The sequence below is a fragment of the Artibeus jamaicensis genome, unplaced genomic scaffold (genome assembly GCF_021234435.1).
Source record: "Artibeus jamaicensis isolate MK-2021 breed Jamaican fruit bat unplaced genomic scaffold, CSHL_Jam_final scaffold_474, whole genome shotgun sequence".
Classification (NCBI taxonomy): Eukaryota; Metazoa; Chordata; class Mammalia; order Chiroptera; family Phyllostomidae; genus Artibeus; species Artibeus jamaicensis.
Genome location: NW_026522046.1, coordinates 39,662,678 through 39,686,333, shown reverse-complemented (window position 1 = coordinate 39,686,333; position 23,656 = coordinate 39,662,678). Strand labels below are relative to the sequence as shown.

Genomic DNA, 23,656 nt, shown 5'->3' with positions numbered 1-23,656 from the left:
TTTTTTGGTTTTGTTTTTTTAAGGGGCCCTGTGTGATTATTCTGGTATGTGTCTGCTGAGCTTCATGGATCTCTGGGCTTACATATTTCATATTTGGAAGAATCTCAGCCATGATTACCTGGGAAGTTTTTCTGCCTCCTGCCCACCCCCACCCCCTGCCACCCTTCCCTGGAGACTCCAAGCATATATAGTTACACACCACTCAATAAAGGGTGAGGCAAAAGCATGTTCACAGGTGTTCATATGGAAAATAATATAATTAATAAATAATACAAGAACTGTTCTGCATGCTCACAACTGTAAACCTTCTTTTGCCCCAGCCTGTATCATCCAACAGGTCCCTGAGGTTTGAAGTCTCCTGGCCACTACGGGGGTTGTAGTACTCACCTGTGCCTTAACGGCCACGGGCTGGCCCTGCTCCTCTACCTGCCCAAGAACCAGAGGGGACATCAGGGAACAAGGGGCCTCAGGATCACTGCATCTCACCACCATACAAGGCCTGGCTGTGGGGTGGGCAACTGAGGCTGCCTGAAGCCATGCAAACCAGCTGTCCTTCATTTGAGTCAGGATGGGTCTCGGACACATCACTGTCCCCATCATCACATGGAAACTACTGGCTGAATTATCTTTGCTAAAGAAAACAAGTAACTCCGAAGTTATCTCTATCACTCTCATCCTCTTGAGGAAAGGGGGTCTTGGAATGGCACCAGAGATGGCAAGTGAAAATGCCAGACACTGAGGTCATACATCACTGGGGAGCTCAAGGTCAAGAAGTGCTGCCCAGCGTACCCAGTAAATCCCCCGCTGTCCAAGCTGCCCCTGCAGGCACCGTGCTGATGGGCTCTGCTGTGACCAGGTGCACTGCGCTGCCGCGCTGTGAGGACCGGCACAACCAGGGACTCGCACCCCTCCTAACCCACGGGGGTCCTGTCTTACAATGAGCTTCCTCTTCACTGCCTCCTGCAGAGCCAGCTCAGAGTCTGGAAGCCAACGACAGCACGTTAATCAGCCCCCTGGCAGGGAGCTCGTGTGCTAACGTTCCCCCAAACCATCAGACTCTCCTGCCCTTATTTCCCTTTGCCTCGAGTTTCTAACCTTAATTCCTTTTTGAAGAAAAGTGAATTATTAAATAAAAATTTATATTGCGGGTGGAGATGAAAAGTAAAGGAAGCCGACCAGGCAACCTATGATTCTTATGCAATTGCTGGGAGACAAGGAAGGAGTATGGATTCCTAAGACATTTTTATTGCCTAAATACAAATTATGTAGCAGTAGCAATTATGTTCAGTAAGGAAAAGCATTTCTCCTAGAGGTAAGTTTCCACTATGAGTTCCTCGACATTTCCTCAAAGGGTGTGAAATTTACATCATGGTGAACATAGAAAACCTCACAAAACTCCAGAGAAAATTTCCCAGCATAATATTCAAAATTTAATCAATGAAAAATAGAGGTTTGAATTCAAGACTCCAGCAATTTACCTAGGATAGAGGACTCGATTTTTAATCAGGTTGAGGCAAATCATTTCCCTGAAATACCTAGGAAGGCACCTGCTTATCTTCAAGCAGCTACTTGTGTTTCCTGAAACCGAGGAGCCAATGAGCTCTGAGAGTCTGGGACCACCAGAGCAGGAGGAGGAGGGCCACGTAGGCAAAGCCTCCGAGAGTGGCAAGGGCCCTGATGGGTTCCAGGAAGGTGATGACGAGGCTAAGGAGGACAGGTGGCCAGGGAAGTGCAGCGTGGGGCTGCCGTCAGTCCAGGAGATGGCACAGAGAAATGACAGGTGGAGGTGGCATTGGGGTGGGGCCTTGCAGGTAACACCAGGCTCGGGTTTTATTCTCATCAAAGCTCTTGGTGACTCCTCCTAGTCATACCCCCGGGGAGGCTGTGAGCACATGAGCTGCTCATCCTCATAGGCCAGTGGCAAACCCAGGCCCCAGAGTGTCTATCCTGAGCCCCAAGTCCATGTACATAGAACCAAACGGTTTAGAGTAGCCAGAAGGGAAATGAGTGGTTTACCACCCAAGAAGCATTACTGGGAAATCTGGCTCCTACTTCAACTCAGAGCAAACTAGGGCACGAAGGTCACAGCTGTCACCAGAGTGTCTTGAGCGTCACACATGCCTGACCAGCTTCAGTGGGTGGTGACCGACAGGCTGGGGTGCTCAGCTGTCCCTGGCACACAGCGGTGCCCCGCTGTGGTAGCCACCAAACCAGTAACCCTTCACCGTTTGTTATGCTTGGCCCCCCTGGGTGTTTCTGTCATTATGAGATGACTGTATACTCTGGAGGGGGGATGCTGGCACCCGGAAACTGAATGCACAGCAGTGCAGTGTGGATGAATGAGATCTGGGGCAGGGTTGCCGTGCTGGTCCCTGTCCTCACTGAGGCCAGGGTGGCGTGGTGAACAGGCAGGCCCAGCCCCTCTACCCCAGGCTGTTCAGGGAAGCTGTCACCTCCCTCGGTCTCACAGACAGAAGATGGAGAAAGAGCCATCCTGGGGGTGAGTCCAGCACCAGGCAGGAGGCAGATAAGGCACAATGCTGAGGACTATTATTGGTCAGGAAAGCGCTCCCAGCCCTGGGCTCACACGAGGACACACGCCCAGGGCCGCAGACACGCCGTGCCTTCTCTAGTGTCACAGTTCATCTCGTTCCTTCCCTCACCCTGGCCCTACACTGACAAGCATCTAAACCACCAGCCTGCCCCTGTGCAGGCCTGGTCCCAGCATTCCCACCAGAGAGGGGAGGGTGGGGCAGGCTTCAATGGCTCCCGGTCAGGCAAGATGTTCCAACCTCACTCTGCAGCCCCGCCGGCCAGGCGCCCACAGGCCCCCTCTCAAGGGTAGCCAGCAAGGGTACTTTCAGGGTGCAGGCGGGAGAAGCGACCTAAGGTCCAGATGGGGAAGATATTCCTGTAGTTCGTGTAGTTGATGGCACAGGACTTATTGAAGACCCCGGAGATGTTTTCCTGAAAGGACACAGGAACTTCAACTCAGGCTCCACCAGGGAGCCAAGAGGCTCCCTGAAGTGACACCCCAGGTGGAGGGCTGGCCAGCTCATGGGGAGTCAGCACAGCAGAGCCTCCACGGCAGTGCTCCCAGCTCTCGGAGCCTTCCACCTGCAGCACCCTCTGGCCTGGTCACCAGTCCCGCACAGGCTTGTTGACCCCAAACTCATTCAGGGGAGGGGAGTTAGCTTCACATGACCTCATGACCCCATGCCAGCAGGGATCGGGCATGAGGGGCCATCAGGCAGAACCCAAGGGCCATCCAGGGCCTCCCAGCACCTTCTGGATCCAGCAGCCCCGCCCCCCAAGCCTCTACTTCATTTGCAAAAAGCAAGATTCTCAAGGACCATCACAGATCTGCCTTCAACAAAGGCCACTCACGGGCGGTGTCTCTCAAATGCCCAAAGCTAAACCGTGCCACTGAGCACCCCATGAGGGACACAGGGCCAGGAGGGGACATAAAGTTGAGGTCAGTGCCGAGCCCTCCACAGCATACCTGGGGCCAATCTCCACTGGGGAGCTGTTTTCTGAGCAGACACCTGACTCCTCTCTCCAGGGCCTCTACGTCAGGATGCCTGTGAGGAGAGGAGGCAGTGAACACACCATCACCACTCTGTGGATGAAACCACCACTAGCTGCAGCCAAAACCCAGCCCGCACCCTCCATAGCCGAGCACAGGACACAGACGTGGAAAACCTAACCCAACACCCAGGAGGTGCCGGCCCCGCTAGGGCCGGTCAGCACACCTCAGGCCATCGCTGCCCAGCTCCACCGGGGAAGTGGAGGACGCAGCACCTGTGGAGCTGAACAGGGCCAGGCAGACAGCCCGGTGAACGAGGGCGACCAGGGGTCCCTGCCACAAGGTGCTGCTCTCCTACACCCCCCAGGAGAGGAGGACACCCCGCCTGGTGCCCACCCTGCCCACTGGTGCTCAGGGCCCTCTGAGGGCCACAGAGGCCACGTGTGCTAACCTCGACCATCCTTGCAGGTTCGGGACCAAGCTCAGCTGTGTGAAGCAGACAAGGGGCTGACCCCTCTCCCCAACGTCCCCACACACTAGGCCCCTGCTGCTCACACTAGCCTGGCCTAACTTGTAGAAGGTTTTAGGAAGATTCTGTAAATGGCCCCAAACCCAACAAGGCAGCACAGCGCAGTATAACTGCGCGCATCTATGTGTACATGTGTGTGCATGTTGTGTGTACATCTGCATGTGTGTACATGCATACCTGTGTGTACACCTGCCTGCACACACACACAGCTAAGCACTGCTGTGGACACAGGCAGAACCATGGAGCGCAGCTGTAGATGGTTCACACCTCGTACTGTTTTCCTGGGGCCTCTCAGCCCCAGGTCCTCTGTCATGGCGCTGTGGTAGTGAGCCTCTTCGCAGGTGCATTCAGATCACTCAGATGGACCTATAGCTCTGCCCCCAAAACCCTGCAACCTCACCTCCTCCTATCCCTGCATAGAGCTCAGCCACCTGCCCCCCACCCAAGTCACCAGGTTCAGTGTCCTGCCTTCACCTGCCCCCACCTGACGGCCATCAGCCCCATCAGGGCCCAGCATGTATTGTGGATCTGGGACTGGGCGCTCTGCACATAACGCCGCTGCTCACAGGACTCGAAGTCCTCCCCCCAGCCTCCGTCCGCCATCTGCCGGGACAGCAGGAAGTTGCAGGCCCTGGAGACCTCTGCACAAGCTGCCCTGCAGAGACACCAGACACGAGACCCCATCACACAGTGGAGACCCAAGGCCTCTGGGTTGTCACCCTGGCCAGGTCTCCTTAAGGCCAGGGAAGGGGGGCTGGCGCCCCCTACCATAGATAAAGTGAAAGGCTTTATGGCTGCAGGTGGCCTCACCGCCATGACCAACCCATGAACACCCACCCAGCCAGGCAGAACTGGGCGAGACCACCACACACAGCTCAGACCGAGCCCTTCCCTCAACCCAATCCAGTGCATATGCTGGACTCTAACCCATTCTCCTATTTCAAAAACGTAAAAACACACCCAAAATCAAACATCAAAGGAAGATACCCTCCCCCCAACAAAGCATCATGCTGAGAAGACCCCATCCCACCAGGGGCCAAATATCCACACTTACCCATCTTGGTAAATCTGTCCCATGCAGGCAAAAGCTTCCAGCCCAAACCAGGTGCCGTAGGTAAAGCAAACCCCCCAGGAGCTGCAGGAAGACATGGGGAAATAAAGTCTCAGCTGCCAAGTTCACAGGTCAAGTTCACAGCAGGTGTGAGAGGATGGGAACACCCTCCAGCACAGGGAGGCTGTGGTTATTTTCAAGAAAAACATCCACATGGCCTTTGCAAGTCAGCACAACAGCAGAGCCTTAAGACCAGTGAGATAGACCTGCCCATGGCTTTCAGAGGACGAGTCTGTCTGCTGGAACCACAACATAAGAACTGATCCAAACTTGGGGGGGACGTGAATAATCAGACCCAACAAACAAGGCACGGCCCACGGAGCATGCCCAACACACTTGACAAACACCGCCAGGGTGAAGGGCCAGCATTCACAAAGGACAAGGTCCATCGGAAATCTGAGGCTGGCAGCTCCCTGCCTGAGTCCCCTGGAGCAGCACAGGCACACTGTGAGTGCAGGCCTGTCAGTCCCGCACGCGTCACTCACCCTTCCCAGGAGCCGTCATCCCTCTGCGTCTGCCGACAGAACTCCAGGCCCTGTTCGAGGGTCTCCCTGCAACACGAGGATGGTCCAATGAACATCCCAGCAAAACAGCGACTTACGCCATTTCCACCCATTCTACCATCTCGAAAAGAATGAGTTGTGCTCTCCCTTCTAAAAATACGTGAAGATGAACAAACAGTTCAAAGAGGAGATATGAGGCCAGAGCAGAAGCAACTATAGGACGCAGGAAGGAGTTAAATGAAAAGGAAAGCAAACACTCGAGAGGAACCAAGGTTAGAAGCAGCTGCAACAGGATCGGTGTCCCTGAAATCAATGTCGGGGCATGCACAGGCTTGAGTAAATCACATGGGATGAAACTTTAAAAATAAAAAACCAGAGAGAAAACAAAAGATTCAGAGGGCAGAGAAGCTCCATCACAAGTCTAACAGGTACTCCTAAAGGAAAAAGTGGCTCCCTTAACAGGCCAGCGAGGAGGCCCAAGTACAGACTGAGGTGCCCATGACCCTCTCCTCCGGGGCTCACCCCACATCATCCATTCCGGCGTGGGCAGCACCTGAGACTTATTTCTAACCAACAGATTCCTGCAGAGTGGATGGGACTTTGTGCCGGTGACAGCATCACGTGGCACTCTGGCCTTCCTCTGGCCAGCAGAGTCCCTCTCTCGACTCTCTCCCCTGCCAGCTTTCGCAAAGCCACGCAGAGGCCCACAGGTCCAGAAATGAAGGGTGGCCTCCAGCCAACAACCAGAAAAAAATGGGTCCTGAGGCTGACACTGCACAAGAAATGGACACCTGCCAACGAACACACGAGCTCAGAGCAGATCTCCTCCGCTGATGCTCAGACAAGATGGTGGCCGGGCGGTGACGCGCCCCAGCCAAGCCTAGCCCCTGGCCCAGGAGCTCGGAGGTGATCGCCACACATCATTTTAAGCCAAGTCTGCAGTGATACTGTTCCTCAGCAACAGGAAACAAACACACAGGTGCAGGCACAGATAAATATGAGTGACAGGAAGAAATGACTACAGGTAGAGTGGAAATCAAAGTTAAAGTAAAACACGAAAAGTTTAGGCAATGCATTTGAAATTTAGGTAAAGTGTACAAATCACTAGGAAAATTAACTTATCAAAAGGGCCTCAAGAAGAAATAGAGATCCTGAATAGTCCTATAACTACTAAAGACAGGACTCAAAAATGTGAACGTTTCCCAGAAGAACTCCAGGCCTAGAAGTTTGATGATAAGTGAATTCTATTAAGTTATCATGAACAAGCATCCTAATCTCACACAAACTCTTTCAGGGACAAAGAAAGAAAAAAAAAAACACTCCCTAGTTCATCGTGGGGACCCAGCACAAGCCTTTCAAAACCAGAGAGGGAAGGCAAGGCACATGCCCTTGTGGCTATGACACACTTCCCGGACATCCTGTGTGCCCAAAACATGTATTCACGGCAGGGTGGTTCATAATAACTATGGACAGCCTGCGCAGACCCACGACAAACAGGTGGACACAATGTGGCACCCCCACTCAGCAGACACACTGACCGCCAAGCACAGTGCGAACCGCTACTCTGCCAGCCCAGCCTCTCAAGCACAAGGCCAAGAGAAGGGCGCCAAGCCCACGAGTCCCCACCTTGGGTCCTTGGGTGTAGGAGCGGAGCTTCTGGTAACATGTGTGCGCCCTGCGGACACTCTGCCAACTTCAGGACAGTTCCTCAGGCACCATACCGAGGGTCTGCACGCTGCTCTGCACAGGTGTCAGACTTCAGAGGGAAAGGCTGGAAAGCTACCATCTATTTGGATGCAGGTGAAGCAGGGGGTGTGGGTCTTTCACATTAAGAAGATGTGTGAAATAACTTGCCCCTGTGTTGTAACCATGCTCACTCCCTGGAGCCCCAGTACACAATTCTGATGCACTTCAGGGCAAACAACCAGGTTTAGGACACTGGAAAGCCCTCCCATGTTTCAATGAGCTTCACTCCAGGGCCCTCGTTAGAGGACAATGGCTCTGTGTCACGCCTGCAGTGTCTGAGCTCTTTGCCAAGCTGGTGGCACCCGTGGCTACGTGGACGGGCCACCCTTACCTGATTTCCCTCGGCCTGTGCTCTGGGAACTGCTTGTGGAAATACTTCAGTGCCTGTATCACCGCCGAGGTGCACTCCACATACAAGTAGTCAATCATGATGTCCCCTGGGAAAGTGAAGGATCGTGAGCTTCACCTTGGCAATTCAGGCCAAACGGTGAAGAACCCAGCACCTAATGTGTGGGGCCTGCATGGCACATCAAGAGCCTGAAAGTTCCCTGGAGGAAACGAGTAAGGTGTCACTAGTGACCATAGCCACAAGGTGGCAGGTGGTACCTACACAGGTGACCTGGTGACTGAGTGATCTGGAAGCCCATCTGCTGTGGGACAGCCAGGTCAGCAGCAGAGTGCAAGAGGGTGAAGGAGGGGGCACACAGCACAGAGCTGCATCCCACCCTGAAACCCTCCACTGGACCCGGTTCACAGTTAAGAAGAGGGGTACAAGGCATGCAGAGGCAGCCCAGGGTAAAGAACCAGCGCTTACAGACCAGAACCATGACACACAGCACGAGGACATAAGGGAGACGGGCCACACCGACACCTCCCCTGCAAGGAGCGCTCAGGAGATGGGGCAGTTTCCATGAAGAACAGAGCAGGAGACGGTCCGGACTAGGGCCAGAGCTGGGCGTGACCCCCAAGCCAGAACCGCAGCTTTCCCTTCACATCAGGGGCACCACAGCTACCTTTGGAGGCCAAGGAGCATGAAACACTCCAGTGCTTGGGAGGCTCCTTAAAACCCCACCTTTCTGGCAACAGGGACTGATTTTGTGGACAATTTTTCCATGGATCAGGGGTGGGGGATGGTTTCAGGATGATTCAGGCCCCTACATTCAAGCTCACCTCCCGCTGTGTGGCCTGGTTCCTAACAGGCCTAGACCAGAACCGGTCCGAGGCCCAGAGGCTGGGGACCCCTGCCTTAAAGGACCCATCACCATCTGCCAGCACCTTTGTGGGCACTGCCCCTAGCCAGGGGATAGACCTCAGGGCTCTGCTCAGCAAATCTTCCTCGGGGCTGGCAAGGGCGGGTTGTGCCCACACACTGGCAGGCTGGCTACTCACCGAATACCTCCGAGGGATTCAGCAGCTCCAGCAGGTAACCCCCACGCTTGGTCTCATAGGTAGCAAACCCCCCCTCAGGGTTTCTCAACTCCAGCAACTAAAACCAAAAACAGCATATCTTGAGAGCTGAGCATGTGGATGCCCAGGTCTGGGTGGGGCTAAGCACCCAATGGACAGGGCTAGGCACCAATGGGCAGGGGTGGGCAGCAGGGAGCTACTTTTCACATCAGACCAAGACCCTCAGGTGCCCTGGCAGTGGGCTACAACCTTTATCAGTTAGCTACCCTGTTAAGTAACCATCTGGGAACACACCCCAACATGTGCATGCATTCTTAAGTCACATACGTGACCTCTGCTGGAAGACATGCACCAAAATGGACATGCTAAAAGGCTTTCCCTCTTTCATCAGGCACACTGTGAGAATCCCAGCCCTCTGGGAGGTCAACAGCCAGGTCTGCTGGCCTCCAGAACCAGACAGAAAATGGGGCTGCAGCAGCCTCATAGGCCCAGCCTTAGCCTGCCCTCAGTGGCTGGGCCAAGGACACTGCCTCGCATACCATTGGGGAAGTGCAAGACTCAGTACCACCAGGGCCTCCTGCCAGCCCAGATGTGCCCCTCCAGCTCACACTTGGCCCTGAGTGTGGCTGAGACAGGCCCCGTGGGAACTGCACGAGTGCACAGCTCATCTGCAACACTAAACAAACCCAAGGGACCCATGTGTGCACGGCACCCTCAGGGTCTGGGGACGAGAGCCCCATGCCCAGCAGCCTCACCACAGCAACAGCGTCAAAGAGCCGCTCTCGTGGGATGTGCATGGTGACGAAAGGACATTTTTCCTGTACAAGAAGGACAGACTTCAAGGCCTCGGCTGTGCAGTCAGCAACAATCCAGCCACAATCCAAAGTACTGAAGGGAAAGCCGCCCTGTGGAAGGCATGGAGGCTGTGACAGGAGCGGGGGCAGAAGGCCAAGCCCACACCCATCTTCGTGAGCATCCAAGGCCACTGCACCCTCCACAGCCCCAAGCCGAACACATGCACGAGCATGTACAGGCCTCAGGTTTCTAGCACAGCAACCCCACTGGATGCAGCCTCACCCCATCAGCTGTCGGGCCCCTCCACAGGACAGGCACGAGATAGCCACAGGCACCCTCCTGGCCCCTGCAAGGACGCAGCCACAGCCGTGTCTGCCCTCTCACACATGCTGAAGAAACTGTCTTTCCACCCTCTGCCCTCTCCCTGTGCTTATTTCATGTCTGACTGCGTCTGTCTGGGAGCATCACAGAGCACGGGTGTGCACACAGCCTGGGAAGAAGCCCACGGGGCTCAGCTGCCCCAGTCAAGCCCAGAGACTCAGTTCAGGTATCTCGGGAGCGTCACTGGAACCCACAATCATCCATGAAAGGACAAAGCCCCAGGATGCCGAGGGAGGAGCCCTCTTTGAAGACCAGGCCCAGCCAACAGGTAGCCTCTCCCAGGGCTTGGGCTGGCAGGTGCAACCGTGGTACCTTGTTCATCTGGCGGTAGTACTTCTGGTAGTCAGGTGGATTGTCTGGGACCTGGGCAGCATCCGAAGAACATGCGTGGAAAGCACAGGAGGGAACACATCACTGCCACACTGGACACCAGGGCAGGGCTGGTACAGCAGGATATGGGGGGCCCAGGGCTGTGGCCTCTCAGTCATTGGTGCCTGAGGGAGCCCTCAAGGCATCACCCCCATGGCCCACCACCCACAGCCCCACTCACTCCTGGGAAACCCCGCTGGGCACCCCTTGAGCTGGGGAGGGCAGGATGGGAGGGGCACCTCTGCCCATGCGAAGCGCCTCACAGCTCCTAGGGCTCACCTGTGAGACCCGCAGGAACTCATGTGCCTTCTGCAAGCAGGATGAAAACTCAGGCCTGTGGTGTGCACCTGCCTGGAAGAGAGAAGAAGCTAAGCCACTGGCTGCAGGAATTGTGTGGGTAGGCTGGTCTCCGGATGGTCCTAGTGACGTCTTGCCACCCGTGGGAACCGGGAGCAAACCCACCTGGGTGCTTAGGCGTCCACTGGCAAATCAAAATGACATAGTGAAGAAACAGAGTGGGCAGGAGGGGTACCACAGCTGCCCACCACACCCACAGGGTCCTGACCTGTCCAAGGCAGTCCCCATGTGGCCCAGACCCCTCTTCAGGGCTCCCCAGGATTCTGCGACCTCATTCCACCAGAATAAAACCCCCATTTTTCTCTATTAATGCTCAGTGGCTCTTCTCAAAGTGTCTAAGAGGAGCAGTTTGCATTTGAGAAGAGCCCGGAACAGCCCCCATTGCCCTACCTGCTGGGACAGAGCCTCTCCAGCCTCCCTGCTCCAGGAGCCTCTGAGCCAGCCCACGACCCAAGAGGCCGAGCAAGACCCGGCCTCAGCTGGACCATCGCCAGAGGCCTTGGAGCCCAGAAGAGCGAAGAGCCAGGATCAGCCTGTGTACGTGCTGGGCAGAGGGACAGGTGACAGGAAGGTCAGCTGGAGGCTGAGGGACAGACAGACACAGCCACGTACCTCCAGCAGAGCCTGGATGGCAAACGAGGTGTCCCAGACCTGCGAGCCATTGGTGCCCTGCACACAAACGGGGAGACATTACAGGAGCCAGTGCAGCGTCCTCCCACCAGCTCCGGCAAAGAGGCAGGAGCCCAGCGCCTCCTGACCCCCTGGGCTCTGTGTACCCCTCAAAGCTCACGCAGGCTTGGTGCTCAGGGCAGCCCTACCTTCCTTCACCAGGCCACCAGCCAGGCCAGGTCTGTCAGGGCACTTCAGGATTTAGACGGCCACCACCTATGGCTTCCACTGCCTGTGGCCTCTACCCGCCCAGCGACAGCCTCTGGTCCCATTCACAGCAGTGCCCAGAAACGCCCCCCACGTCTGAGGTGGAGGGGCCTGGCCGAAGCCTCAGCTGGGCTGGGAAGGCCTCCCTCAAACCCACCCAGGGAGCCCGGTTCCCTGGTCAGCACTCCGTTCCCACCAGAATACCAACGACCACACCCCAGGGAGACAGAGCGGGCCTGGGACAGACACGCAGTTAATGGGGTGGAAGTGGGAACGCCTCAGCCCAGGCCCACAGGTGACCAAAGGGGCAGCCGGCAATCTTGGCCCAGAGGGACAAGTGGGAAAAACGCACACGGAGAGGAGAGACGCCGGGCTGAAAGAAACCTGAACGGCATCAAGCCTCAGCGTCCAACTGTCAGTGTGCAGAAAACATGGGGCCCAGGGGAAGCAGTAAGTCACATCTGGAAAGTGGACCCTTTAGAGGCAAAGTTGCCAGGAAAGAAGGCACTGAGGAGACAGCTAGCTGAAAGTGACCTCAAGGATCAGCCGCTGAGCTCTAGTCCTGATGCCAAAAAACCCATTGCAGACCACACTAAGGCGTCCCTGACTCGGCGGCGGCAGCAGTACAGGAGTTTCCTGAAGACCAGGACGCCCTCGTCTGCTGAGGTGCTGCAGGGGCCCACATGGGGGCTTGCCGCCCTCCTCTATTGGGCATGTTTTAAAAAACCTTTTACAAGAGACCGGCAGCGTGGGAGTCAGGAGCTAGGCAAGGGGCTCGGGGCATGCCTGGTGAGGGAACCGAGGTGAGTCTGCACTGCGGGTGCTGACCCCATGCCCCTACCAAAGGCCCAGTGACCTAGGTGCCCCAAGGACCCTGCTGGACCCTCCACATTCCCATGATGAGTCAAGCAGGTGCAGCGCACAGAACCAGGGCCCCTACAGCCAGAGAAGATGAGACCAGGCAGCCTGTGACGTGGCGCCCCACCCCAGGGCCGCTAACAGGAAACACCCTGGGGTGGGGGCAGTGATGGTGCCAGATCACCTACCACATCCAAACCAGTGGGACGCATACAGAGAAGGGCCCGAGGGAGTGCATCTCAGCGCTAGGGGATGAGGCTACAAACCCTCAGAGGCGGGGACGGCTGGGCAGGCTGGGGATCGGAGGGCAGGGCTCCCCTCCTACCTGAGGCCTGAATTTTGGTAGGCCAGTGTGTGAGCTCTGAGGTCATGAAAATGCTCCTAAACTGACTGACAGTATAATTGCATCACTTGGTAATATTCCTAAAAATCACTGAAACATATACCTGGAAGTCCCATTCAGAACTCCACCTCCCGGCTTGCAGTTCTGAACTACTCTGGCTCCCACATGGTGGCTGTAGACCCTCTGTGCTCCCGCAACCTTTGGGGGCTCTTATCCTCAATGTTCCCACAATTCTACTGGGCTCTGAACCTCATCGTTCCCACAGCCCTGGGAGGCTCTGACCATCAGCACTACCACAACCCTAGGGCTCTAGGCTCCCCTGCAGTGGCCCAGCCCAGGAGGCACCCCATGTCCCCTCAGAGACGGGACAGAGGGCCTGTGGCTGCTCACCATACTGCCAGGCCTTGCAAGGGGTGACTTTTGAATCTAACAAACCCACAGGCAGGAATGGGGGCAAAGGAAGCCAGCAGCCAGCCCTGCAGCCCTTACCTGCATCTTCAGGCCATCGAGGCCCAGCCTGTGAAGGGGAGAGGGCAAAGAGCTGGGAGTCAGGCGGTGCCCAGAGCCCCCACAGCACAGGGAACAAGAGGACAGCGCCCCTCCCCCGAGCCGTGCGCAGGGGCAGCAGGAGGCCCCCTCCCAGGTACAATCCACAAATGACCAGCTCCCCTTGTCACCAGTCTTCCTGACATTCCCCCATAGCTTCCCTGTCCACCCACAGGCCCTCTGGTTCTGCCTTCTGAAAACACCCAGAGTTTGTGCTGTGGAGTAGACCCTCCCCAGCTTCTATCAACCCCGAAACTACTGGCTTCAGTGTCATGCCAGACACCACAGCACCCCCACCGGGACATGAGATAGAGATACTGACACACATCTGCCACTGTGGCAGCAGGGCCCACAAACATGCACACTGGGCCCTCAGCCACATCAGAGACTAAATGTGACACCAACCAACTGGGCCTTCCCGCCGCACTCACCAGAGGTAATCGGGGATCCTGGAGACGTGCTCCTGGAAAATGCTGGAGGCCGGCCCGTCCACATACCAGCGCACGAGCATGTTGATGGTTTTCGAGATCTACAGGAGAGGGGTCCGTCAGGGCTCTGCTCCAGACCTCCCAGGTACAAGGATGTAGCCCGACCCTGCTAAACCATGTTTCTGCTCTAACCCACATTTCCTGAGTGTGTGCTGCTCCCAGGCCCTGAGACAGACACAGCCACTGTGGGGTCCCAGGAAACCAGGTCTCCGGGGAAAGTGGGGAGGGGCTGAGGGTGTGCGCAGAGCAGGGAGGGTGACCTGTGAGCCCAAGCAGCCAGCCAGCAAGCAGAACCACCATGCAGGTGCCAGAGCAGGTTTGCAGGGTAAGGGGCACGGTGGGGGGGGGGGGGGGATGCAGAAACCAGGCCTGTGCAGGAGGTTACATGCTCGGAGCGGCAAGTCCTAGAGGTCAGACCTTCCACTGAGGGATCTCCTGAGTCCAAATCCAACCACAGCCGACATTCTCTCCAGCCAGGTGTGCTTTATTCAATGCTGAGTCAAACCCCAAGAGCCGCATTGCTGCTAGAGGGGCACAACTGACTGGTCTGTGGGGTGTCATCATTTTTGATCCTTTGGGTTTCCATGAGGCCCAGAAAATACTTGGGGGCAGGGTCTGGAGTGGGGCTGGGTACACCCCCAAGAACTTACAGTCATGGCCCACCCAGGGGCTCAGAACCATTCCACCTCCTGCACACGTCACCCACAGCCATGAGCTGGCCTCCCCTACCCTGCACTGGCTGCTGTGCTCCTGGCCGCACTGCCTGTAGGTGTGTCCACACCTGCCCCCATGAGGCAAAGCCAGGTCAGAAGCTCAGCGAGTTCCACATCATGGGGCTTGGAAAGATCCAGCAATGAAACCCAAGCACCCCTGGCACCCTGAACCCCATAAGAGAAGGGCAGGTGGTTGTTACTGGAAGTGAGGCTGGCCAGAAAAATCCTAAAAGGTGGCCTCACTAGGTGGTGGGGGTGAGAGCGGGACCAGGCACACGGATGGGGCAGAATGGAGTCCTGTGGGATCAGAGGGCCACCCTCAAAGAGACCCCTACTTCCAGTTCCCCAGAGACTGGCCTCTAAGCCTTCCATTCTGGATCCTCACCCATGCCAGGGCTGCAGCTGGATGCCCACCCAAGGCCAATACCCAGCAGGCAGGGGGCACTGACCGGGCCAATGCTGATGCACTTGGTGAAGCGGTCATCGGCTGCAATGTGGTCATACAGCTTCTGGATGGCCCGCTGCCGCAGGCTGGTGCTGTGGTGGCGTTCGTACAGGTTGAGGACCGCTGTGGGGGTGAGGACATCAGAGAGCACGGAGCATGAAGGAGTCCTGGCCTCAGCCCAGCCAGGCACAGGGCAGTGCCAGGACCCCCAACCTGCCACGCTCCACCTTCCTTTCCTCCTGTCTCCCCACACCCCTCACCCCCAACCCCTTGCCTGCCCCTGCACACCCTGGCAGGCTGCCCTGCTGGGCTGGGACAGTTCTCATGAGTGCAAATCTAGCTACCTCTCAGCGTGGGTATGGCACAGACCCAACACCGCCCAGGGCCCAGCACAGGGAACATGACCACTTCTGCACACAGCAGCCTGTGCTGGCCTCCGGGGGTCCCACAGGGAGGTGAGCCTGGATTGGGCCTGGTGGGGAACTGCCTTCCCTGCCCCAGAGAAGGAATGACTACACCCTCCAAGGCCCTCGGCTCCAAGTTTTCTCGTCTAGGAGCCCAAACCCCAGGCTCATTCCAAGGGCAGGAACAGGGCAAGTCTGCTGGACAAGAGGCAGATGTAGCAGGCCCACCACCACATAACCCAAACGATAGGAGAGGACAAACTCATCAACACCTCAGGCATCGATGACCCCAGGGAGGCTCAACCAGCCCCGAGGAAGCACCCACCATACACCACGTGGAGCAGCCAGCTGTGTGGAGTGTAGAGGTCGTCAGGGGCCACGTTATTCCTCTGTGCCGGCCAGTGGATGCTGGCATAGTCCTCCACATAGAGCTCCTGGGGGCAATAGTGCCTCAGCCCCCAGCTGCCCACAGATGTCTCCTCCCTCTGTCCTACCAGGGCACACCCTGATGAACACCCCACACCCCAACCCCACCTCCGGGCCTGCACCCCAGTGACGGGTGTGCCTGCACCCCATGCCACTGCAAGAGTCCCCCTGGGCAGTCACTGAGGGGATAGGAGCAGAGGCCTCACCGCAACCTCCGGGGGCTCAGCTCCCCAGGCCCACGGGAGCCACATTGCAGGACGACCCAGGCCAGGTCCTCACCTGGCGCAGGCTCTGGACCAGCGGGTCCTCCTCAGCGCTCAGCCTGGTGGCATAGCAATAGCTCATGGGCAGGTAAACCTGCCGGCAGTGGCACCAGAGTGTGGAGGGATGTGCAGGCATCCAATCAGGAAACAGCCTGGGGAGATAGGGCATCAGCAGGAGCCCCAGCCCCACCCTCGCCACCGCCACAGCCCCAGGCCTCCCAAGCACAGACTCAGGGTGAACGAATGTCCTGGCCCCAGTCCGCAAGGCCAGCACTGCACACCCATGCTCACCCCCCAGTGCTCCAGGGCACAGGCCACGCCTGGACCTACCAGATGCCCCCTAAAGCTGGGACGCTCATCCTGACGCTCAGGACGGCCTGTGGTTTCTCAGTTGTAGACAAACCATGTAACAGGGAACGTCAGGAGTGAGAAATGGGCAAGGGGTCTGTGGGGCAGCTCCAGACTAACTATTCTGGAAACAGAAAACTATTCCAAAATAAAAAGCTCATTTAAAATGGTTAGGCCTGAGCCTTTGGTTGTGACCTCCATCACAGGACCCTGCTGGACCTGGTTGTGACCTCCTCCAGGACCCTGCTGTCATCTCCCCAGTGGCCTCTTTACCTCACACTCTTTCTCCACCAAAGTCACCTAACATGAGAGCCCCTCGAGCTCTCTGATGCTCCCTGGGGGCCCCAACCCTGCTGAGAGTGAGGGGGCTGGCAAGGTTCTTCGGGCCTCACCACCCACAAAGCACAGTAGGGTACTTCTATGCATGTGACTGTTTTCTGGGGAAATGTCCCAGCCTGCATTACATATTTACAAAATGTTAGAAGGCCCTGGTGGTATTAAACAATAAGGAACTAGTATCGATTTTGCTGAGTACGTAACTAGTAAGGTGGTTCTGTTCAAAAGAAAATTCTTATCTTTGAAGACACACACTGAAGTGTTCATGGGTAAGTGTGATGTCTAGGATTAACTTTAACATCTGCCACCAAGAGAGATAAGATGACAGATAAAACAGCACAGCTTACCCCAGCGCTGGGGCTGGCAAGGGGTGCTGGGCTCCTACCTCCTCTCCCCTTCTGCAGATGCGCACAACGTCCGTACAACAAGATGCAATCATGCTCACCTAGGCAACAGAGCCAGAGCTTCCCTCCTCCACACCAGGGCTCTGTAACAGCCCTGTACGGTGACCTGTCTGCCACGTGGCCCATCCCAGGGCACCTCCCTCCCTTCTTCTACTGTCTGCAGCAAGGGACCCAGGGCCCTGTCATTGCTCTCAGTAAGGCAGCAGGGACCCAGCAGCCGCGTCCCCACAGAGGAAAGCATACCACATCTCTGGGAACAGGGTGTTGAGACCTTCCCAGCTGTAAACGTTCAGGACAGCCAGCCAGAACTTCCCCCAGGAGGGAATAGCCACAGCTCCGCCTGGGGAGAGAACAGGCCCACGTCATCTCCCTCCAACTGGACCTCAGGAGTCGCACAGGCCCTTCCTGCATGAACTGAAGGCAAAGTCCTGCTAAAAATCCTCCAAGCCCCACGAGAAGCAGGCTCCAGACTATCCAGCACCACAGCCACAAGGTGGGACCAGCAGCTTCTCCAAAATAAGTGTGTCCAGCCCTGAGAGGCGTTCACATCCCTGCCTTCAGGAAGGACACACACAGGCAGCCACCTGGGAAGGTGAGGGGCCCAGATGCACACAGCAGCCCCTGCCACATGGGCCTGGAAAAGTGATGAGGGGCAGTGAGCACAATCGGCCTTCTCCTCTTAGGGCCACTCCTAGCTGCCCCTGACCTGTGCATCCCCACTCAGCAGGCAGGCCGGGACTCCAACCTGGTTCAGTGACACTCTGGCCCGAGTTGGAGCCACCCCAGCAACATGGGTCCCAGGCACAGAACACCATCCTGGCTAGGCTTCATGAGGAGGCCCAAACCCAGGAAGCCACCAGGGAAGGAAGGGCGGCCCAACACATTCCCTCCCTGGGCAAGGAACCCAAAAGCAGCCAGTGAGACCAGAGGCTAATGAGGAACTCACTGCAAGAATGACATGTGAAAAGAGGGCAGGATGTCGTTAGAATGCACACAGGAGGCTTAATCTAGCTGGGCAAGTCAGGAAGGGTTCCCAGAGAAGAAACATGCAAGGAGCCAGGTGAAGGGTAGGAGCCTCCAAAGAAGTGGGGTAAGGTGGACGGCAGGACCCCGGGTAGAGGAAGCAGCATGCAGAGCCGAGGTACTTCAAGGGGCTGGCTGGAGCCACCCATGCGTGAGCACCAGAGCCCCTGTGCGTCAGCACCCGAGCAGGGGGACAGGGGGACAGCGGAACAGCCACAAGAGGCAGGCGGGTGAGACCTGCCAGGCTCTGCAGAGCAGCAGGGGAGCTCTCAGAGCAGAGGGAACCATGGCGCCTCCCCAGGGCTGAATTAATAGCCTTCAGAACACACAGGCGGGGAGAGGTGCCACCTGCCAGAAGCCCCACCCAGCGCGCGGGAGGGTATATGCTTATCTTAATTTGCTTTTTAAAAAACTACAGGTAAGGCTACTTTACTGCTTTGATGAATTCCCTGTTCATGTATTTTGCCCAGTGTTTCAGGTAAAGGTGCATCTTTCTATTTCTCATCTGCAAGAACTAAGTTAAACCGAAGCAACAAAGACCCTTTACTTAGCGTGTGCTGTGCAGGGTATACCTTTCTTATGAAGTATGTTCCGTGCTCGTACCAGGTCAGGATCGTCGGGCCCAACACCCAGGATTCTCATGGACACATAGTTGAGCGCAGTCCCAAACACCGTGGACTTGTCCTCGACGTGCCTGCAGCAGCAGGAGAAGGAGTACCAAAATATCTTTTATGACATGTAAGAAATTACGCAATGCTTTCCATTTAATTTCCTCAGAAAATCAGGACCACTAAAACAGCCTACACCTCCATAACACCGCAGCACAAGAAACACCCGCAACAGCCACCTCTCCTGACAACTAAGCAGCTCCAAAACTGGCCCTGCAGAACCCGCCTGCCTCCTCTGCTTACTCTCCCACACCTCAATCAGCATGACCCACCCAACGAAGGCCCGTTCACTGCTATGGCACACAGAACACACACAGGGCAACATGTCAGGGCATGCTAACACCCTGAGCTGCCTGCCGTAGGCCCTTGTGAGATCTCAACATCTGTCATGGTGTGCTGGGACCCACAGGCCAGAGCCAGGGCCTCAAATTCGAGAGACTCCCGCCCCTGTTGAGGAGGCGAGCAGAGGCTGAGCTGTCCCCCTAGGGTTCTGAAATGGAGGCCAGTGATGTGGATTTGGCCCAACCAGAGCCCACGACCAGGGTGGGCAGGCAATTGACCACCTTGGGGGAGGGCCCTGATCCCAGAGCGAGCCCCCCCACATGAGGCAGGCTGAGACGAGGGAGAACTGACCAGCCTGGCTACACCTATTGTGACCGCAGAGTCAGAACCAGTGCCTTCTGCCTTAATGATAACAGCCGGATGGTTTTCACTGTCGCATGAGGGTCTCAAGCCTCTCAGCCAGTGACGAAACCAATTTACAAGACAAGCTGTGACACTGAACTCTTCCCCCACCCAAACCAGGTCGACAGTCACGGTCACCCCACCCTTTGACAAATGCATATGCTACATCTGTGCACATGCATGCACGCATGGGCAGCAACAGTGCTGGGCAGACTCACAGGCCCCAGCCACCATCCGGGAGCTGCACCGACCGCAAGTACCGCACCATCTCTTCTCTGTATCCGGCCTGCAGAGGGATGCGTGCCACGTGGCAAGTGATCAGGAGGCCTGTGTGGCAGAAGAGATGTCCGTCACTAGGAGCAGGCACTCAGCACTGCTAAGCCTGGCCCCTTTCCTCATGACAATCTCTCCAACAGGGAGCTTTCTCAACATTTTTCTTCCCACAGAAAAAAGCCTAGAAAGGCCGCTCCTCTTGGCACCAGCAGGGACTCTGGAGACAGGTCCCAGGTACAGCAGCAACAGCACACATGACACTCCCCACACAGGGTATGCGGAGCTCATCCAGCCACTCCAGGACCCACACGGGCTGGGACACCCTGGGTGGAGTAACATCTACTTCTTTATATGTTTCTGTTGTACAAGTTACTTACTAGCATATGTCACTTTGCAAGTGGGGGAGATAGACAACAATAAACAGCTACAAAGAACCTTCCCTCCCCTGCCTGGCCCTCCTGGGCTTGGTACTCACAGGCTGCTCCCCGGCACACTCCCATATCAACTCTGTCAACCACATACCTGTGACACCCCACACGGGAGTCTCAGGGTGAGCCCAGCCAGTGTGCCATGGAACAATGCCTGCTTCTGACTCAGAGGCATCAAAGCCCTGGTAACCACAATAGCCATAGACATGGCCTAGAAGGACAGCTAGATGCTGAGATGCCACAGAGGCTCACAGAAAACAAGCCCATCTCCTTTCAGAACAGTCACAACACTGTCAAGACAGGAAATACACACACAGGCAGGAAGCAGAGCCAGTGTCTTCCCCCACTGCACTGGGAAGGAAACTGAGGCACAGCCGGAAGGAAACTAAGAGGTGAGGATGGGGCTGGAGCTCAGGGAGCTGGACCCCAGAATCAGTGCTCACCACAGTGATATACATATGTTCAAACCAGATTCTCATCACCCCCATGTCACAGGTGAGGCAGCCAAGGCACCTGAAGTCCTATTGCTTTGCCCAGAGTCAAAGCAGTCTCAACAGGCTCCAGGTGGGTGAAAGGAAAGAAAGAGGCCTTGACTTGCCCCCCAGGATAGGCCCATGAGCCCCTGGACAGAAAGATAAAAATCCAGGAGTCAAGCAAAGTGGAGATGGGAGCTCAAGGGGCCTGCAGTGTTCTTCCCCCTAGGAAAAAGGGTCCTCTGCATACATTTATAGAAGGTGATTTCCCATACTACAAGACTGAGTATTTCCTTAGAGAAACATTCACAGGATGCTATAGTTTCATCAGACCAAACCCAGCAGCAGTCCTCCTAACTTACAGCTCACCTGGCTGAGCTCCTCAGCTAACCCTTCAAGGTAAGTTGGGCAGCCAGAGCCGCCCACAGAGGACTCAAACTACCTTGCCTTTGCATAGGCACCTTTGCGCAGGCTCAGCCTTCCACCCAGAATGCCCCACTACACTGCACTGGAACTCAAAAGCCTCCCCTCCCCCACTCACCCCAGGCCACCACTTGCTTCCCTTGTCCGAACACTAGACCAGCTGTGCCTTCACTCCCATCTTCCAGGACCAACACTAGAACAAGCAGGGTGCGGGGTAACCCTCTCCAACCCTTTTCCAGGTGAGCTCCTAGGTGTTTACCTGCTCTCATTCACACCACAGACATACACCAAGAGCTTGAACGAGGTCAGGCCAGTACCCCAATGATGCCCCAGGGTGCCCTTACCAAAGGACAGGACAACACCCTCCTACCTGGCAGAAGAAAGAGTGGGCCACCATAATCACCGGCCCAGTGTCCATCTTCCGCCTGCAGCCCCATGTAAAATGTTATCCCATTCAGAGCCCCCTCGTGGGCTGTGTGGGCTTTGGGCAAGTCTTTAAAGTAACTCCTCTGTAAAGGAGAAAAGAGATGAGACCTGAGGGGAGTCTGTGGCCAGGTTAAAGGAGCTTTCTTTCATCATTGACAGCCCAAGCCGAAACAATGAATCTGAATTACTATAAAAGTTTCAGCTGTTTCTGAAACTCTTTGATGATGGTACTGCCATCTCAGCAAAGTAAAAGGACAGTTCCACATTCTCATGGTTTTGCTTTCCAGTCAAACATATTTTTTAATTTCTTCACTTCTCCAAGCCATCCTAAATAAATAAACCAAATGCCCAAGAGGGTGGGGTGGGGCACTGAGGTCCACCCAGACCTGGGACATCTCACAGGAAGGGGCCCAGGGATCACACAGTGACTGGCAGCGAGTGGAGGCCAGGGCTTGACCAGGAGGTCCCATTTATACTGCATACTCTTTGACTAGCTGAATTTCTTACATGAAATTCATTGGATCAAAAATATTTTTTCTGAATAAAAAAATCAAATCAGAGCAGATCCTTACTCACAATCTACTGAGAGAGGAATTGAAGCAAAGGGGTCCATTCCACTCATGCCTTGTCTTTAACTCAGTTGATTCCTGTAAGAACCAGCTTTAGTGACATGGGGCCCAGGCCCCACATTACACACCCCTTCTTTAAAATTACCCTCCACAGGTAGCTTTGGAACGCTCTCTGTTGGTTCTTGGCGCTAAGGAAAAGGGATAGGGGCAGGAGTCCCAGATACTGTGTGAGGAGCAGACTGGAGCACCTACAGTGTCCAATCCCAAGGAGTGAGCTTCCAGCGCAGTCTGCTCCCGGCCGGGGTTGTCCTCTTCCTGAAAATAGGTCCACACCTGCCTTCCCCTCTCATTGCTGAGACGCCAGCGGCTGAGGTCGGTGGCGGGCTCTGTTTTATACGGTCCCCCTCTACGACGCAGACACCTGGAAACGAGTATGAATGGGCATCCTTCCTCTTCTTTAGGTCAGAGCCCAGAGGTCTCACTTCCATCCACCCACAGGCAGGCCGTCATCCTCACCTCCCAAAATGCAAACATTCTTAGTGCTACTTCTACCGCTAGATACAGGACCCCCATCCCACCGGACTCCCCTCAGCCCCGCCCCCGCCAAGCGGTCCCCAGCTGCGGGACCTCGGCTGGAAGCCCCCTCCCCGCCGTGACCCAATCTCGGAGCCCCGACAGCGCTCTCCCTTCTTGTGGGGTCCAGAGCGCGAGGACTCACGTGCCCTCAGTCATGACTGCCGCTGGAGCCCCGCAACCTGAGCTCAGAGGTAGGAACAGCCACCCTCCAGTCCCCGCACACTAATCGGGAGCGTTAGTCAGCTGACACACGGAGTGTGGTGGGAAGATGTCCGAGCAGCCAATCAGAACACTGCGAAGGTGGGCCCCCAAGCTGCGCCTAGCCAACGCAGTGGTGGAACGCAGACGCCCCACCGCGCTGGAGGCGGGGCCTGGATTAGGAGGGTGTGGCATGAAAGAAGGGGCGGGACCTGGGGCGTGTGTTGGTGGGGGAACCAACACAGACAGGGTGGGCGGGGTTAGAGAGGGGTCTGTGGGCGGGGACGGGGAGTGGCGGGAGAGAGAGAGAGAAAGAAGGCCCACTTGGCCCTAGGGGCAGGGCTGGGGCTAGAGCTGAGCAAGCAGACAGGGTTGAGGAGGCGGGGTCTTACCTGCGAACCCTGGGCAGTAGAAAAGAGTATGGCGAGAAGCGGGTGGCGTTGAAAAATGAGGGAGTTCCCGTCCCGAAGACCGGAGGGCAGGCCATAGTGGAGAGCTGCGAGGCTCAAGCCAGGGCAGGACCGGAGGCAGGGAGGAGCTCGTGCCCTTCAGGAAGAGCTGGGGCCGCGACTGAGGGTGCGCCGCCAAGTTACCATGTAGCCAGCCAAGTGCCAATGAGAAGACACACATAAGCCTCGACCCCAGAAACTGTACCCGGAGGAGCCTGAACATACTAGACCCTGTCTGTTCTCCCAGATTCACCAATTCATACTTCCCTGAAAGGGGAAAACAGGCTGGAAG

General features: G+C 56.3%; 1 protein-coding gene across 2 annotated transcripts; it reads right to left on the bottom strand.

The window, feature by feature from the left end:
* Positions 1–1,228: 1,228 nt before the first annotated feature.
* On the bottom strand, positions 1,229–23,424 carry LSS (lanosterol synthase). 2 transcript variants are annotated; one of them, XM_037158194.2, is made up of 22 exons: positions 23,308–23,424; positions 22,394–22,562; positions 21,517–21,655; positions 19,768–19,876; positions 18,770–18,891; positions 17,418–17,514; positions 16,103–16,238; positions 15,723–15,831; positions 14,998–15,116; positions 13,779–13,876; positions 13,291–13,318; positions 11,337–11,393; positions 10,647–10,718; positions 10,311–10,361; positions 9,578–9,727; positions 8,805–8,901; positions 7,747–7,852; positions 5,652–5,717; positions 5,110–5,190; positions 4,540–4,710; positions 3,503–3,581; positions 1,229–2,967 (listed from the first exon to the last, which is right to left on the bottom strand). In XM_037158194.2, the coding sequence occupies exons 1-22, from the start codon at positions 23,400–23,402 to the stop codon at positions 2,836–2,838; spliced, it is 2,283 nt and encodes a 760-aa protein (XP_037014089.2). In that variant the 5' UTR covers positions 23,403–23,424; the 3' UTR covers positions 1,229–2,835. The 2 variants fall into 2 exon arrangements, with proteins under 2 accessions (XP_037014089.2, XP_037014090.2); XM_037158195.2 differs by lacking the exon at positions 23,308–23,424 and adding an exon at positions 22,860–22,956.
* Positions 23,425–23,656: the final 232 nt, after the last annotated feature.